Source organism: Benincasa hispida, chromosome 5 (genome assembly GCF_027475165.1).
Source record: "Benincasa hispida cultivar pf3 chromosome 5, pf3_genome.v1.1, whole genome shotgun sequence".
Lineage (NCBI taxonomy): Eukaryota > Viridiplantae > Streptophyta > Magnoliopsida > Cucurbitales > Cucurbitaceae > Benincasa > Benincasa hispida.
The window spans coordinates 63,500,585-63,517,611 of record NC_143482.1 but is presented as its reverse complement, the minus strand read 5'-3'; the positions used below and the strand labels follow the sequence as shown (position 1 = coordinate 63,517,611).

At 32.7% G+C, this 17,027-nt stretch overlaps 2 protein-coding genes across 2 annotated transcripts; one reads left to right on the top strand and one right to left on the bottom strand.

The window, feature by feature from the left end:
- The first annotated feature begins 11,603 nt into the window (after positions 1-11,603).
- On the top strand, positions 11,604-12,070 carry LOC120078322 (uncharacterized). Its single transcript, XM_039032561.2, has one exon. The coding sequence runs from the start codon at positions 11,661-11,663 to the stop codon at positions 11,865-11,867; it is 207 nt and encodes a 68-aa protein (XP_038888489.1). The 5' UTR covers positions 11,604-11,660; the 3' UTR covers positions 11,868-12,070.
- A 1,582-nt stretch (positions 12,071-13,652) lies between these two features.
- Positions 13,653-16,526, bottom strand: LOC120078794 (protein ULTRAPETALA 1-like). The gene is made up of 3 exons (XM_039033112.2): positions 15,849-16,526; positions 14,121-14,445; positions 13,653-13,958 (listed from the first exon to the last, which is right to left on the bottom strand). The coding sequence occupies exons 1-3, from the start codon at positions 16,054-16,056 to the stop codon at positions 13,781-13,783; spliced, it is 711 nt and encodes a 236-aa protein (XP_038889040.1). The 5' UTR covers positions 16,057-16,526; the 3' UTR covers positions 13,653-13,780.
- Between the last annotated feature and the right edge of the window lie 501 nt (positions 16,527-17,027).

Below are 17,027 nucleotides of genomic sequence, written 5' to 3'. Positions count from 1 at the left end.
CTGTTCGTTATATGGATTTAACAGAAATCCTAGCTATGGTAGCTTTGGAGATGTTGAGGATCCACTGTCTTAAAAGAAGGCAATGAAGGATGTTGACAAAGATAAGTGGATCAAAGCTATTAATCTCGAAATAGAGTTTATGGACTTCAATTCTATTTGGGATCTTGTTTATCAACCTGATGGGGTAAAACCTATAGGTTGCAAATGAATCAACAAGAGAAAACGGGGTGCTGATGGAAAGGTGTAAACCTTCAAGGCTAGGCTTATAGCAAAGGGTTATACTCAAGTTGTGGGAGTCGACTATGAGGAGACTTTCTCACTTGTTGCCATGTTGAAGTCTATTCGGATCCTCTTATCTATTGCCTCATATTATGACTATGAGATTTGGTAAATAGACGTCAAAACTTCTTTTCTGAATGGTAATATGGAGGAGACCGTTTATATGGAGCAACCTGAGGGATTCATAACCCAAGGTCAACAGAAAAAGGTTTGCAAACTTAATCAGTCCATCTATGGATTGAAGCAAGCTTCTCAAATTTAGAATATAAGATTTGATACTGCAATCAAATCTTATGACTTTGATCAAAATGTTGATGAACCTTGTAAAGAGAATCATTAACAGTTTAGTAGCCTTTCTAGTATTGTATGTAGATGATATCTTACTCATTGGGAATGATGTAGGTCTATTGACTGAAATTAAGAGTTGACTAGCGACCCAATTCCAAATGAAAGATTTGGGAGAGGGACAGTTTGTTCTGGGTATTCATATCTTTAGAGATCGAAAGAAAAAAATGCTAGCACTGCCTTAGGCATCATACATTGGCAAGATGCTTGTTAAATTTTCGATGTAGAACTCTAAGAGAGGTTTACTTCCTTCCATATATGGAGTTATATTGTCTAAGGAATAGTGTCCTAATACACCTCAAGAGGTTGAAGAAATGAGACAGATCCCTTGTGCATCGGTTGTTGGCAGCCTGATGTATGCGATGTTATGTACTAGACCTGGCATCTGCTATGCGGTGTGGATAATCAGTAGATATCAATCTAATCTAGGATTTAATCACTGGACCGCTGTTAAGAACATCCTCGAGTATCTATGGAGAACGAGGGACTACATGCTCGTGTATGATTCTAAGGATTTGATCCTTACAGGACACACAGACTGATAAGGATTCTAGGAAATCCATATCAGGATCAGTGTTCACTCTTAATGGAGGAGTAGTAGTCTGAAGGAGCCCCAAGCAGGGGTGCATTGCTGACTCCACCATGGAGGTTGAGTATGTAGCAGCTTGTGAAGCTGCTAAGGAAGCTGTGTGGCTCAAGAAATTGCTGACTGATCTAGAAATTGTTCCAAACATGTCAAAGCCCATCACCCTTTATTGTGATAATAGTGGAGTTTTGGCTAATTCCCGAGACCCTCGGAGTAACAAGCGAGGGAAGCATATAGAGCGGAAGTATCATCTCATTCAAGAGATTGTGCATCGAGGGGATGTGATCGCCACGCAGATAGCTTCGGAGCACAACGTTATTGATCCATTTACAAATGCTCTCGCAGCTAAGGTGTTTGAGGGTCACTTGTAGAGTATGGGTCTACGGGGCAGGCCTCATTTAGACTAGGGCAAGTAGGAGATTTTGTACTGAGTGCATGTTATGCCCTAGTTTATGCTTTGTGTACTTGTATATTAGTATGACTTTTATATCGTACACCCCACTAGCTTTAGGTCAATTGGGAGATTGTTGGGGTTGATGTTCTAAATCTTGTAAAGTCTCGTACTTTGTAATTATATTGTACAAATATTTATTTATTTAAAAGAATATGAGATATTTTATTTGACATTTAGTAGCATTAAATTCACAAACTAATAAACTAACATCCAAGGTTATCATTTGTAGCTTAAACATGTATGTAGAGAGATAATTAAAACTATAGGTATATGTTATATCATATATAACATATAACCTAGTTTTTATATTCTCTATTGAGATGCGAATCACTAAGGACTGTGTGGGCTCTTATATAGGATGTGAATCACTAAGGACTGTGTGGGCTCTTATATAGGATGCGAATCACCCCCAATTCTTAGATTTATATTAAATACCATTAATGAGATAATTAAAACTATAGGTTATATTGTATATGATACAATATTAAACCATAGGTTATATTTATATATGATGTAACATGTAGTTATATATATATATATAAGAATTAAAATTAATTTTATTAATTCTAATTTGAATTTTAAAGGGAGGAAAATAACTTCCCTCCCCTTAATTCTCTATTGATCTCACGATCAAAGTGGTGGAGTAGGGTCATATCGTTTCTTCCTTATTCTTGCAGTTTTTATAGAAATCAGAGATTTTCTTTTTCATAGAAGGTTTTTGCAAAAAGTTCTCTGAGAAAAACTCTCACTCTCCCTCTCTCCCAACATTCTAAGAGCCCACACAGTCCTTAGTGATTCACATCTCAATAGAGAATACAGAAGATTCCAATTGGGGTGCCCAATTTGGTTCGTTTGCATTCTGTTCGTGACAAATTCGGAGAAGGATTTATGAAGAAAGGTTCTCAAGTGTAAGTCTTCTCTCACTCTAATTCTCTCTTTTCAATTTATGATTGCATGTTGTAAATTTTTGTGAATTGCATAATTGTATTCTGTAATTTCATTCTGTGTAAAATTAAAATTAGGACGATCTCCATGTTTCCGCTTAAGGCCTTCATAGATTCCTTCACCCACGCCATCCGTCTCCACTTGTAAGTCACACCGCCAGAATGAGAAAAGAGAGGGAGGGAGAAGGAGAAAAGAGAGTGAGGAGGAAGAAATGACATTGAAGCATGGGGGAGAGAATATATGTATACGGGAGGGATAATATGCATGTGTATGGGGGGAGAGAATAATATATATATATATAACGTAGGTAGGGACTAAATTATAAATAGCCACTGATATTAGTGAAAATAGTGAGACCAATATTTTTTTTTTTTTTTTTTTTTTTTTTGTAAAAATGAAATGTTCAAGACATTAACCTATTTTTAAGGCCTTTTATGTAGATTTTTTTTTCTCAAAATTAATCCCAACTACTTAAAAAGTCCAACCTCCAACCCATTTTATTTAAGTGCATGTTTGGGAGCGATTTTAAAGTCATCAAGATCAATTTTTATTTTTATTTTTAAAATCACTTGAAAACAAACTTTTAATTACTCAAAATTAATTTAATTTTTAATTTTACACTTTTAAATGTGATTTTCATATCATCAAAATTAGTTTTAAAGAATTAAAAATATTTCATGGTGATTTTAAAAATGACAAAAATGATTTTAACTATTTTAAAATCACTTCCAAACATAAAAGTCCACTTAAATCGAACAATCCAAAACAAACTAAATTAAAAATGACAAAAGACGTAAAAAAATTAAAAGAAAAAATTCAATACGTAATTAAATCTTCATTCTTCTCTTCTCCCTCACTATCTAAATCAAGATTCACACTCCCCCGTTATCCTCAACTTCATTCTTCAATTTTTATCTTTTACTCTTTTCTTATCGTCTACTCTAGTCGCTCAATCTCCATTTGACGTTTATGGAACTTTTTTTCAAGTTTTCACTCTTTTCTTGAATCTATTTGAAACTACCTCAAAATAAGTATTATAACAATTAACTTGACATTATTTATATATAATGTATCTTCAATGTATCCGTATCTTAGTTTTTTAGAAATTGGTATATCGTTGTAGCATATTGTATCCTTATTTGTTTCTGTGTTTCTTAGCAAACTATTAATACACTAATGTTACTCTTGAAATTGAATTTTGAACGAGTGTTTATCTACTACTAATATACTAGATTAAATGTTTTTTTAAGTACTGGTATACTAATGGTACACTATTGTTATACTTAAAATGGATTTTGAATTGACATTGATATACTAATACTAATACACTAATGTTACACTTGAACATTAATTTAGAATGAACTTAAATGATATATTATTGATACACCGATGTTACACTTGAAATTGATTTATAATGAGGGTTAATATACTACTAATGCAGTAACGATATACTTGAAATAAATTCTTGATGACTTAATAATGTACTATTGAGAAACCACTATTAAATTTTAAATGAATTTTGTAGGGGTATTCATAGGTTTGGTTTTGTTGAAATACTTTTTAGACCCACCCTGCTGTAAAATGGATTGTGACCAAATAGAGTAAAATCGCAACTAAAGTAGATTGAGAATAATAATAATGAAAAAGAACAAAAGAGAGAATAACACACAATAATTTTAGGTGGAAAACCCCTAAATAAATTATGGTAAAAATTACGGGTAAGGATAGAAGAATTCCACTATATAAAATAGGAGTTATAAACTTTTTTTCTTATAGAGGAACACCAAGCTTAAGAAACTCTCTCTATTTTGTCTCACTCACTTGTTGGAGATTTTGAGATGGTTTGACAACCAGGGATCCTCATCTATTTGTAGCCTAAAGAAACTTGGCCATCAAGTAAATCCAATGACTCCAAATTGTTCTTGATAGATCCAAAGGATCCAATGGCTCCAATTATTCTGGAGAGATGGGAAAAATCTAAGGGTCACAAATTAGTATGGGATAAAGTGTAAGATCCAATGACCCAAAATTGTCTTCTAAGAAGCTTCATAAATAACAAGGATTTTTTCTTGATAATTATCCAACATAACTCAATTGTTTTGGTTGTAAGTTTCTTTAACCCAAATAGATGTTAATCCGTAAAAATTTTCCAAAAAAATATGTAAAATAGTAAAATTCTTCACTTGGTTTAAATTGTTGTCACATCAACATGCCACATCATTTTTTTCTTGGTTAATCAATTAAGGATCAAAATTGACTCAAATAGTTTAGAACATTTTTTTAAAAAAAAAATCTTGAGGTACTAAAACATACTTTTTAAAACGTGGATGACTAAATCAATAGTGACCTCAAATTTCATAAAGCAAAAAATATATATTCGGTCCTATTTTTAATTTTAGTGTCTACAAATGGAAGGTCGGTCCTATCGGGCTATTTGACTTCAAGTTTCATTAAATTTGGTGGCTAATCGATCGTAATCAAATTGTGTTAAGCTGATCACTTGAAAACATTTCTATAAATTTATTGTGGTTTGACTTTCACAATACTTTGTATTGTACTATATGAAAAGTGGGTTTTCTTTTTCCTCTTTTAGTTCATACCTTTAATTGTACCTAACCATGTTGATCAGCATTGGTCAATTTTGTTAATTATTTCTTAATGTTGTTTAATAGATTAGTTAATATAGTAGTGTTATCTCATCTTAACTATTTTTTACATCTACACTTAAAATTTATACTTATATATAAAGATTAATTAAAAATATTTATTGTCATTGATTGTGATTGGATAGAGCAAGACATTATTCTTTAGAGTATAACATGTCAAATTTGGAGGAAGATTTGAAATTTGAACGGTAAAAATTTTGTTATTATTGATTCAATTCTCACTGTAAATTTATTAGGTTATATCAATTTGAATTCTAAATTTTTAATTTCATCAATTTTAACTTTAAATTTAAATAAGTGTTACAATTTAAACATTAAACTTTAAGAAAAGGGTTATTTTTTCTTTTTTTGAAGATGTGATATATTAAATCAACAAGATAGGAGGACCCAACAAATTGGGGTCAAAGCAAATTACAAAACAAACACAAAATCACACGCCAGAAAACCTATGTTTACTAGGCTTTTCACTTTGCCACTTTTCCTCCATTCTTTTCTCCAAATTTTTGTTTGGAATCCTTAATGTCATTTTCACCTTCGTTCTAGCTTATTAACGTAACAAACGATTTATGATGAAAGTATCTAACTATGGGCAGAATCACATACTAACTTTTTAAATTAACTTTTTGCACAATGGCAAACCACAAGTATCATGCATTTCTCTAACTACATGGTCAATCCAAAAAAAAAAAGGAATGTCTCTATTAACTCTTTTTCAATTGTTGCAATTTAATCATCCAATAAATTCTCATTCCATGTATATTGTTAAAAAAGTTTTCTCTTATGCAATTAATGAATTATAGAATATGTATATGAAAAAAAAAACATTTATAAAAAGTAGATAACCAAAAGGAAGAAAATTATGAACGAAACTTAACTTTAAAAAATAAAAAACTAAATAGTTGTCAAGATAGGTCTAAATTTACAAACCAATTTTTTTCTCAAATTCAATAAGTGAGTGAAATTCATATGAAAAATACTTGGATGCATGGTTGCAGCTCCCTATTACGCCCAATTAAAAATTATCATGTGACAATTTCTTCTAAAAATAAAAATGATTAAACAATTATTTTTTTATATGTAGAAAAATGGAGCATGAGATAAGTTGTACCTAATCAATACTTTATTGATATCTCAAACAAAATCAAGCTCTGTTCTTGGTCGTAAACTACATGTTAATAACATGGAGCATGTAGTTGATTACACTTTAGGGGGTGTTTGGCTCACCAACATGAGATGAGTTGAGTTGGTATAATATATCAACTCAATGTTTGGCCCACAAACTTTAAATGTTGGTGGAGTTAAGTTGGTATATTTTACCAACTCACCCCAAGTCACCCAACTCTCTCTTCTTCCAATATTCGCTCTACCCATCAGCCACTGTTAGTGACTATCGCTATCACATCCCGAGAACTAACTCTGAGCTCTGATAACCACCTCCAATGACAACTCCGACAAACAACTCCAGACTTCGACAACCACCTCCGATGAAAACTCTGGCAAACAACTTTGTGCTTCGACATCCATCTTTGATGACAACTCTGACTACCAACTCCGAGCTCCCATAACCACCTCCGGTGATAACTTCGACGATCAACTTTGGGCTCTGACAACCACCTCCGATGACAACTTCGATGACCAACTCTGGTCTCCTCACAACCTTCACGCAACCAACTCCTGCAACCACCTCCGATGACAACTCCGGTGACCCAACTCTGACGACCACTTTTACACAACCAACTGCGACAACCAATTTCAGGCTCTGACAACCAGCTTCGACGACAAACTTCGATGACCAACTCTGACAACTACCTTCGTAGGCTTCGACAATCACCTTCAATTACAAACTTCGATGAAAATCACCTTCAATAAACACCTTTGAGCGAGCAACTCTGATGACCAGCTATTCGATAACCACCTCCGACGACAAACTCAATCATCCAACTCTAATACCACCTTCATGCAAACAATTTCAAGCTTCAATAACCACTTTCGACCACAAACTCCAGTGAAAATCATCTTCGATGATCAACTTCAACGACCACCTTCGTGCAACCAACTCTGGGCACTGAAAACCACCTCTGACGACAAACTTTGACGACCAACTCCAATACCACCTTCATACGATCAACTTCAAGCTTCGACGACCATCTCCGACTACAAACTCTAGTGAAAATCATTTTCGATAATCAACTTTGACAACCATTTCTGATTATTATAAGACTGATAATTGCTAAAGTATATTGTAGGGTCGTTGATTATATAATAGTATTTTGTCTACGTTAAGTGTAATATTTATACATAAAAAATTGTAAAACATATTTTTATTTAATTGAATTCATATATTAAAAGAGTGTTAAGAATATTTGGACGAAAAGTATGTATGTAGTTAAAAAGTGTGTAACATATAACAAAAAAAAAACATAAAAATGAAGATTTTTTTCCTTGAACATTTTCTAGCAAGAATTAGTGAAAAATGGAGTTTTGCTCTCTGATGATCCTTCAAATTTGGAGGAACTGAAAGTGAAATTATTGGAAAATATGGTGACATTCCATTGGGTGCTAAGATGATAGGGGAGATTCAATTAAAAAAAAATTGATGACAGAGTAAATATACATAGCAACAACAGAAAAAAAGAAGAAAAAGAAGATGATGATAATGAAATTCATGGAGAAAAAATAGGAATAAATTTTTTTTTATTTCTCTTTGATTTTTCATTTCATTTAACCATATTTCTTCCAGAAATGTAACGTGTTAATGGTTGTTCATTACTAAAAAAGAAAGAAAGAAAGAAAAACTTTAAAAATTAAAAGAAAAAATTGCAATCCATATTTTATTCAAACAAAAATGGTAGAATTATTACTAAAAAAATGGTTTCAAAACAAATATAGTAATCATAAAAGCAAATTATTTGGAGTTCAAAAAATTGTATGAACTCAACTCTGCACCCTAAACACAGACCTATTAACTCAAACCAAATAACTTTGCACCTTAAATACAAATATATGAACTTTACAGACATGAACTTCAGACATTTTATCTCAACTCAACGCCTCTAGAAATTCCTTACATGTAACAATAAACAAAGGCTTATGTTTACACAGTAGTAATGCCAATAGTGAAAAGATTTGGGGTATAAGTGCAAATATTGGGAATGCCCATAACATAGAAAACCGACCAATCAGAAACCGCCACTCACATACATTGCATCTAAACAGTGGCAGCTCCATAATTAATTAATACTTCAAATTATCCTTTTCCAGCTGTACGGCCAAGATTATATTTCAACATTTACGCTCCAACTGTTTTCTAATGATCAAACATGACACGCATACTCTCATTAATTGCCCATTCCCATCCCTCTTCTTTCCAAAAACCTCTTTTTGTGTGACTTAACTAACTACTTCCATGTACTTTTTCGTACTTTCACACTATATCTTTTTTTCTTCTTTTCCTTTTTTTTCTCTCTCCTTAAATTATAATTTGGATTTTTCATAATTTTAGCTTAATTTCAACTTCATTTAAATGTTTCAATATAATCTATATGATTCAAGTTGTTTACATTTTATACTTGAAAAAAACTCTATTAAATTCACTTTAACAAGTTTTAAAAGTTTTAGATTGAACTTTTTTTAATCATTGTGAATGAGTCTACATTACTCATTTAAAAATACGTTCACTTTTTATTCGTGTTAATTATCATGTTCTAGTTTCTAATGCTAATATAAACTTTAATGTCAACAAATTATTTAATGTTTATTATATTTTGACATGTCATATTTTGTCTGTCGTCTTTCTCATGTTTTTATCTTAAATTTGTCGAGAGAAAAAGACCATTGATGGTGATAGAGTGGTGGATCTAGAAATTTTGTTGATGAAGACTTTATAATCAAAAGGTTATTAAGGAAGAAAATCCTGAGAAGACAAATGTACTTGAGTCTGGAGGGGGCTGGAAGTCATACATACCACCGGGCTAGCTACTAGTATTAGTACTACGTCAGTTATATATATATATATATATATATATATAAGCATAAAGTTCGGGGGCTCGGCCTATACATCTATTTGACATGTTACTAATTATATCAATATTTCAATAATTTCTCAATTTGTGAGTTTTAAAGTTTTGTAGAATGTCTAACAAGTAGAAGTCGATTTCAAATTGAAAATACAATGATTTTATAAAAATTTAAACACAAACATGCTTTAATGTCATATTAAGTTGATGAGTTACGATAAAATTTAGGGCAAATATCAATTTGTACCTCTAAATTTTGGGAGTTGTATCAACTAAAATATCAAACTAATAATGGTATCAATTTAAACCTTAAACTTTCATAAATGTGTCAATTTACGCCATCCTCCATATTTTCACCGACCAATATCATGTGAAACTTATAATTTGAGTTAATTTAAACCCCTAAATTTTCACAAGTCAATCAATTTAAATCTTTCACTATGATTACCTTTGAAAATCATCCATGTATTAATTCTCAAATATATAGACTTCTTCAAATATTGATTTAACAAAATGAATGATTAAAGTATATGTATGAACAATTTTCCAAGGAAATTATATCTAAGAGTTTAAATTTTATTTGAGTTAAAATTCTTATGTAACTAAGTCAGTTAATACTCTGTTTTATTGTTATTTTATTTTGCTTGACAGCTGTATTTTTCCAAAGCTATATATATGTCTTCTATCTGAAATAATAAATCAAGCAATGTTTATTTACTCTCTAAGTTCTAATACAGTATGAGATGAAAATTTTTATTTAGCATGGGAGTTTTCCCGTGCGCACACACTTTGTGTTTGACGTGATGCATCCACCTTCAACATAACTTCCTTCTCCCGATGAATTTCCTCCATCCTCCTCCTCTACCAGTCAATCCCTCCATTCATCTATCATTGAGAGCTACGCAAATCCGTATTTTCTTTATCATTCCGATTGTACCAATTTGATTCTTGTTTCTGATCTCTTAACCGAATCAAATTATGATTCATGGAGTCGATCGATGATTCTTGATCTCACAATGAAGAACAAGTTAGGGTTTGTTGATGGCACCTTACCTCAACTGACTGGTGAATTGAAGAATTTTTAGATTATATGCAACAGTGTTGTAACTGCTTGGATTTTGAATTCTGTATACAAAGAAATTTCGGCCAACGTCGATCTTTTTGATTTCGCTTGAGAGATATGGCTTGACCATACTTTATAGGTCGCCTTCTTTATCTCACTGTTTCACAGTCAGTCATAACATTTATAGTTCATAAACTAAGTCAGTATGTCTCACAACCTCGGCAAACTCATTCGGCTACAGCACATACCTTACTTCGATACTTGAAAGGGTGTTCTGGACAGGGCAAATTTCTCCAAGCTTCTTCATCTTATCAGCTTCGTGCTTTTTCTGATGTTGATTAGGCTTCTTGCTTGGATTCCAGAAAATCCACAACCGGTTTTTGTATTTTTATGGAGGACTCTCATTTCTTGGAAAGCCAAGAAACAAATAACCGTGTCTAGGTCGTCCGCTGAGGCTGGATATCGGGCCTTAGCAGCGATGAATAGTGAACTTGTTTGGATTATGCAGTTGATGCGAGATTTGCATATCAATGTCAGCTCACCTGTTGTGATTTTTTGTGATAATACTACTATTCATATAGCCTCTAATCCCATTTTTCATTAAAGTACCAAACACATAGAATTGGATTGTCATTTTATGAGGGATCAAATGGCTCGAGGTGAAGTCAAGCTCCTTCCTATTCACACACAGATGTAGTTGACAGATCTCTTCACCAAATCGTTATCTTTGAACAATTTTCCTCTTTATTAGTCAAGATAAGTGTCATTAATATCGTAAGTCCATCCTGAAAGGGAGTATTAGAATTAAAATTCTAATGTAACTAAGTCAGTTAATACTTTACTATATTGTTATTTTATTTTGCTTGACAACTGTATTCTTCCAAGGCTATATATATGCCTTCTATTTGAAATAATAAATCAAGCAAAGTTTATTTATTCTCAAAGTTCTAATGGATTTATTCATGTATAAGAGCGCAGGTTTAATTGATACAATTATAAGTTTCACACGAATATTTTCTAAATAAAATATAATAAATTGTGTAAATGGATACATTTATAAAAGCAACTTGATTGTTGAACGGAGACAACCAATAAAGTTGTATAAATTGACATTTTTTCAAAAATTTAATTATAAATGACCAAAATCGTAATTTCACACTTTTTTCTCCTCACAACCAATTTTGTTGACCATTGCAAGTGGGTGTGAGGGTTCAAAAATCTTTATATAAAGGCTCCACCGTTTAACATTTTTCATGCACTTCAAACTCCTCTCTCTATCACTCTCCAACTACTTACAAAGAAAAAAATGGTTTGCTTTTGTTTTCTCTTTGATCAGACCCGTCAGGTGCGGCGGAGCAAACCGGCAGCCGGATTTTGTTCCCGGTGCGGCGGCGGAGCCAGCGTCGCCGACATGAAGACCGCCACTAGATTCTGTTTCGTCCCATTCTATTGGAGGTCTTGGAGAGCCATTATTTGCACTTTTTGTGGAGCTATTATTAGATCCTACCGTTAACCTTTTTTTTTCTTTTTTCTTTTTTTAAGTTATTTAGATTTTTTTTCTGATATGGAAGAAAAAACTTGCTAATTTTTCTTGATCTAGATAATTATATCCTTAATCCCATACGTAAAAGATGAAAAATCTCTCTACCCATATTGTATTGACGTTTCTTGTAACATTTTCTTAGTTATAATTTCAATGATGTTCATATTCCTTTTCGTTTTTTCCCCATGGAAACAGGAAAATAATTATTCAAATTAATTATTAAAATTGAATTAATTATTTTTCTAGAAAACAGGGATTACTATGTAATAAGGTTCATTTATGCTTAAGGATCAGAGTTTAAATGAAGGAGAATATTATCACTAAATGCTGAGCTGAAAATGGAAGATATAAAAATTGATTATTCAATATATGTCCAAAGTTTTGTCGGACACAAAAAATGAAATGTAATAATGGTATGGGGTGTGATCAGAAATTAATGTAAAATTCAAAAAGATTCCAGCTTATTACATTTATTTGGGTAAATTTTGGTGGGTTTGGATAGATTGAATGTTTTCTCAAAAATATCACTTTTTACTGACCAAATTCCCTTTTACCCAAGTTGAATTCCTCCTGCTATTTACAGAGATCAGTAAACAGGAATAAAACATCAACACCATGTTCTTCTTTTTTCTTTTAAACTTTTGTAATCCAATTAACCGTATTAATTAGAGTTGCCTAATCTATTGACTCAACTCGAACCTTTTTGAACAATCATTGCCTAATCTATAAACTCGGTTCGAATCTTTTTGAATGAATATTGCCACATGTAGGTCGCTTGCACCATAGGCAACAAACTTAAGAAGCAAAAAAAGGACAACTTTTTAAAGATGTGATACACCTTTTAGTTTGACTCTTTTTCATTTCATTTCATTAAAAATTATTATGGAATCCACGAATAAAGAAAACATAGAACGCAAATAGTAAAAAATCAACACAAATTTATATGATTCATTATCAATGTGTTAGTTACGTTTTTTGATAAAGGGAGAGCAATTTATTATTTGGAGGTGATACTAGTAGAGTTTGAAAGTTTATATAACACTCTTCTCTAAACCTTAGGATCAAAATCATAAATAACATAAGTACAAATATAATTTATAGCGCTAGAAATTGTCTTCCTTAGCAGATTATTGAAGCTCCTTTGTTTATTTATTTATCATTCATATCAATCACTTCATGGAATGTCAAAAACAAACTCTTGCCCCACCCGACAACATAATTTATATAGGAGAAATCAAAAGTGATATAAAGTATTTATCCACATGGAGGATATTATTCCTATTCCCAAGATACTAACTACAGCTCAACCTTTCTAAGCAGGCAGCTGGAAGAGAATTCCAGCTGCATCATTTATGATGAATTGGTACTTTTACCATAGAAGAAGAAACATGTATTTCTGCTCTATACCTTTCATCTTCCTTCCAATACCCTCATTTGCTTCCCAATGCCAACCACTGCATTCAATATTCCTACCTCTATTCTGCAACTTGACTCTAACTGCCATTTTGGCTTTCCACTTGCAATTCAGGGTCTTATTTTGTGAAGATCATTTCAATCTCTTCTCTTCCACAACTTGAAAGCTCTAATCGTATTGATATGACACAACAGCACGGAACACACCATGAAAATCACACGGCAATACATTGTTAATACCACACAAACTCATCATCGTCATCGTCTTAGTTGCAATATTCTATTCTTTACTAGAGAAGGCAGAGAAACTACTGAATCTAAAAGTGATATAATGGTCAGTAATGACAATAAATAAGTCTGAGTTTAATCTGATATTTCTCTTCTTGGTTGTCCTTAAAATGTTGTATGAGAAGAGCATCATACAAAGAAATGAAATGGGAATAATCTGTGCAGAAGAATTGTTCTGCAGATCAATCAAGTTTTGCGTTCCTTGTGAAGTCAATGCAGGTCTGGCAGCTGCAATCTGAAAAGCGACAGATATCACAGCCGAAGCAGACACAGGAAGTGCAACCCTTGCATGTTGGTGAACGGCTGCATCCCCTATAAACTCTTCGACTTGCTCGTTCTTCATCGGTGTCACATGTTATTCTGTAAAACAAAAAGGAGAAATACATAGTTTTATTAAGCTTTAGGATCACAAGTCGGATGATGTCTTTTAAGACCAGCTATATGCGAAACCTTGTCGTCTTTAAAACTAAGATTGATGCCGAGACCTACTTGAGCAAATGCAATCTCAAAGTAAATACGTACCTGTCATATGGTAGATCAGCACAAGTCCAATCACTATCTGCCAAAGCATCATGGTGTATTCGGCATTCCTCTTTTGTCCTAAGTCGAAATCTGCGTTCCTTGTTGCAATTACTACATCGAACAAACTCATCACGGTGACAGACTCGTCCGCTTTGGGATCTACTGGATCCATTGCTGCTTTTTAGTGCCTGATTATAGTACTTGAGGAGAACAGTCTTGTACAGTGGAATCTTATCTCCATCAACTATGACCCAAACATTGTTCTTCCATTTTCTAGCCGTTTCTCTTCCGGAGTGCTTCTCAAATGCAGCAGGAGTCAACTTGTCTAGTTGTCCAGTTACAATCCAAATTAGAAATAAGGAACAAAAAAATAAGATAAAAGCAAATCAAGTAAAAATCACAAAACAAATATCAAGACTTAAGGAGGATCATCTCAAATATCACCTCATGATCAGCATGTATAATATACTTTTCACAGCCACATAAAGCAGAGTAATCATATTATAAAAACATTCACGTTTGCCCTCATATAGAACCAATCTGATTGATTCTGATAAAGTAACAAATCCTCGCGAGGTACTTTTCAACCATAAGAATTTCCACAAGAAAGAGGCATAAATAATATAGCACTAAGATACCATCTTTAGCTCAGTTGATCCATCCTTCACATGCAGATTAACAACTAACATATCAATTTGTATAACAAACCAACCTGAGAAATCATAATGTGGATCTTTACAAGCTTGTGCTTTGTGTTCTATATATCGGGGATGGATCTTAACATAATGAGCTATTTAAAGACTTTCCTCCAGTGTTGGCCGGTTCAGGTCCTCAACGACCACATACACAATCATAAACAAGAACAAAGCTCTCATTTCCTTAAGTGGCATGCATTATTGTGTCAAGACATGATGAAAAAGTAAATTTCACCAAATGCAATAACATAAAATATAAGCAGCCATGAATAACCAAAAGAGGTACTTGCATTGAGGTGTGATACTATGATTAATCTGCCAACATGAAAGTAAAAAACAGAACCTTAACATCAAAACCTAATCCAAGAAAGCAACTGTAGAGGCACTCCAAACCATAAACTAGACAGTTTTTCAATTATTTCATATTGGATATGAAGATTCCCACTTGAAGCTAAAATATTTTGGTCATAAACATAGTCATTTTAAACACTTCAAAAGTAATTCCAAACGGACCCAAACACGTTTTAATCAGAAGATTCTCAACAACTGCCACATCAAAGTTTGAAGATTGAAAAAAAAAAAAAAAAAAAAAAAAAACATACGTGTTCTTGCTCACCATTATCAAATATTATTGTTCACTCAGACAAAACATCATACACTTAAACTGTATGCCATGAAAATAAAGAACCCACTTGAAATGCTGAACTCTCCATCCGTAGTACTAGTTCTCTTATCCTCTTGAGTAAGACACTAACCCTATCCACAACCCCAATGAATGCAGGGACAAAAAATGACACCCATTAACGTCAAACTTCATTTTTCAAATCCATGAAAAGACAAATACAAGGACAAACCCACCAAAGCATGCATAAAAATCAAAACAGAACTGAGAAGAAAGGAAGAACTATATTTCAAATCTCATCACAAGAATCCCCAGAAAAGTCGAGTAAAGAAGTCAGCTATATATCATAAACGGAAGATATGTTTCCGAAGACTGAATATAAGAAAGAGAGAGAGAATGTATAAAGAAAACCTTCACGACAACCAGGAGTGCATTCACAGGTGATTTCAAGTTCACCATTAACAAAAATCCTCAACCTCCCAACAGAATCGCCATATCGATGACTAGTACAGCCACAAGTGACCTCCACAAAGTCTCCACCGAACTTAACCCCACTCATCTCACTCAACTCCTCAGTAGAAAACAAGACGAACCCATTTTCATGAACCCCACTAGCCATTTCCCTCTCTAATGTCCGATTAACTCTGTAAATCAGAAATCCAGATTGAATCCAGAAACGAAATGGGGGAGAAATCGAAGAAAACAAAAGAGAACCCAGAAAAAATCAAGTAAAAAAGATGGGGTGAGTGGGGTTTTTATGGGAAATAGAAAGAATCTAGATAGGCGGTCATATTGAAAGGGTAGAGATAGATCTGGCGGAAGCCATGGATGGAGAAAGAGAGGAAAATTAAAGGGTTGGTGTTGGAGGGATGGTTGAATTTGAATGAAGAAATGAGACCTGAGTATAAGGGAAGGCAATGACGTGTGCGAGAGGGGGTTATTGTTATGCCCTTCTTGCATGATATGATATGACATTAGAGAGAAGAGAAGAGAAGAGAAGAGGAGAGAGACACACACAGAATCGGGGGCCGTTCAAGAGCCTTTGCTTTGGCATTGCTTCGCATTTTTTGAAATATCACTGACATTTTCATATGGTTTTTTTTTCTTATTCTTATAAATATATTTTAGTTTGAAATAGGTAGATTTCAACTTTCAATCCTAATGAAATTAGTGTACTTATCATTTATGATTAAATTATATTCATATTAGCTCCTTTTTTATTGAATAATATCACACTATTTAGTCTTTCATTCCAATGGTTATATTTTTTTCTGATTATTGAATTAAAAAAAATGTGAAATATGAATATTTGAACTTTTGACCTTTTAATTTTAAAAAATATCAATTATTTAACTTATTCCACATTTTCTAAATTCAAGAATTTGTATTATACCGAGAATTGAACGTTTATGGATCCTATAAAAAAAATCAATTTAAAAAATGTTTAACGGATCTACTAATTTTTAAAAATATTGAAGACGTCAAAAATTTATTAGACACAAAACAAAAGATTGATAAGATCTTGTAAGATACATATTAGACATAAAATTAAAAATTTAAGGGTTTATTAGACATAAACTTGAAAATTTA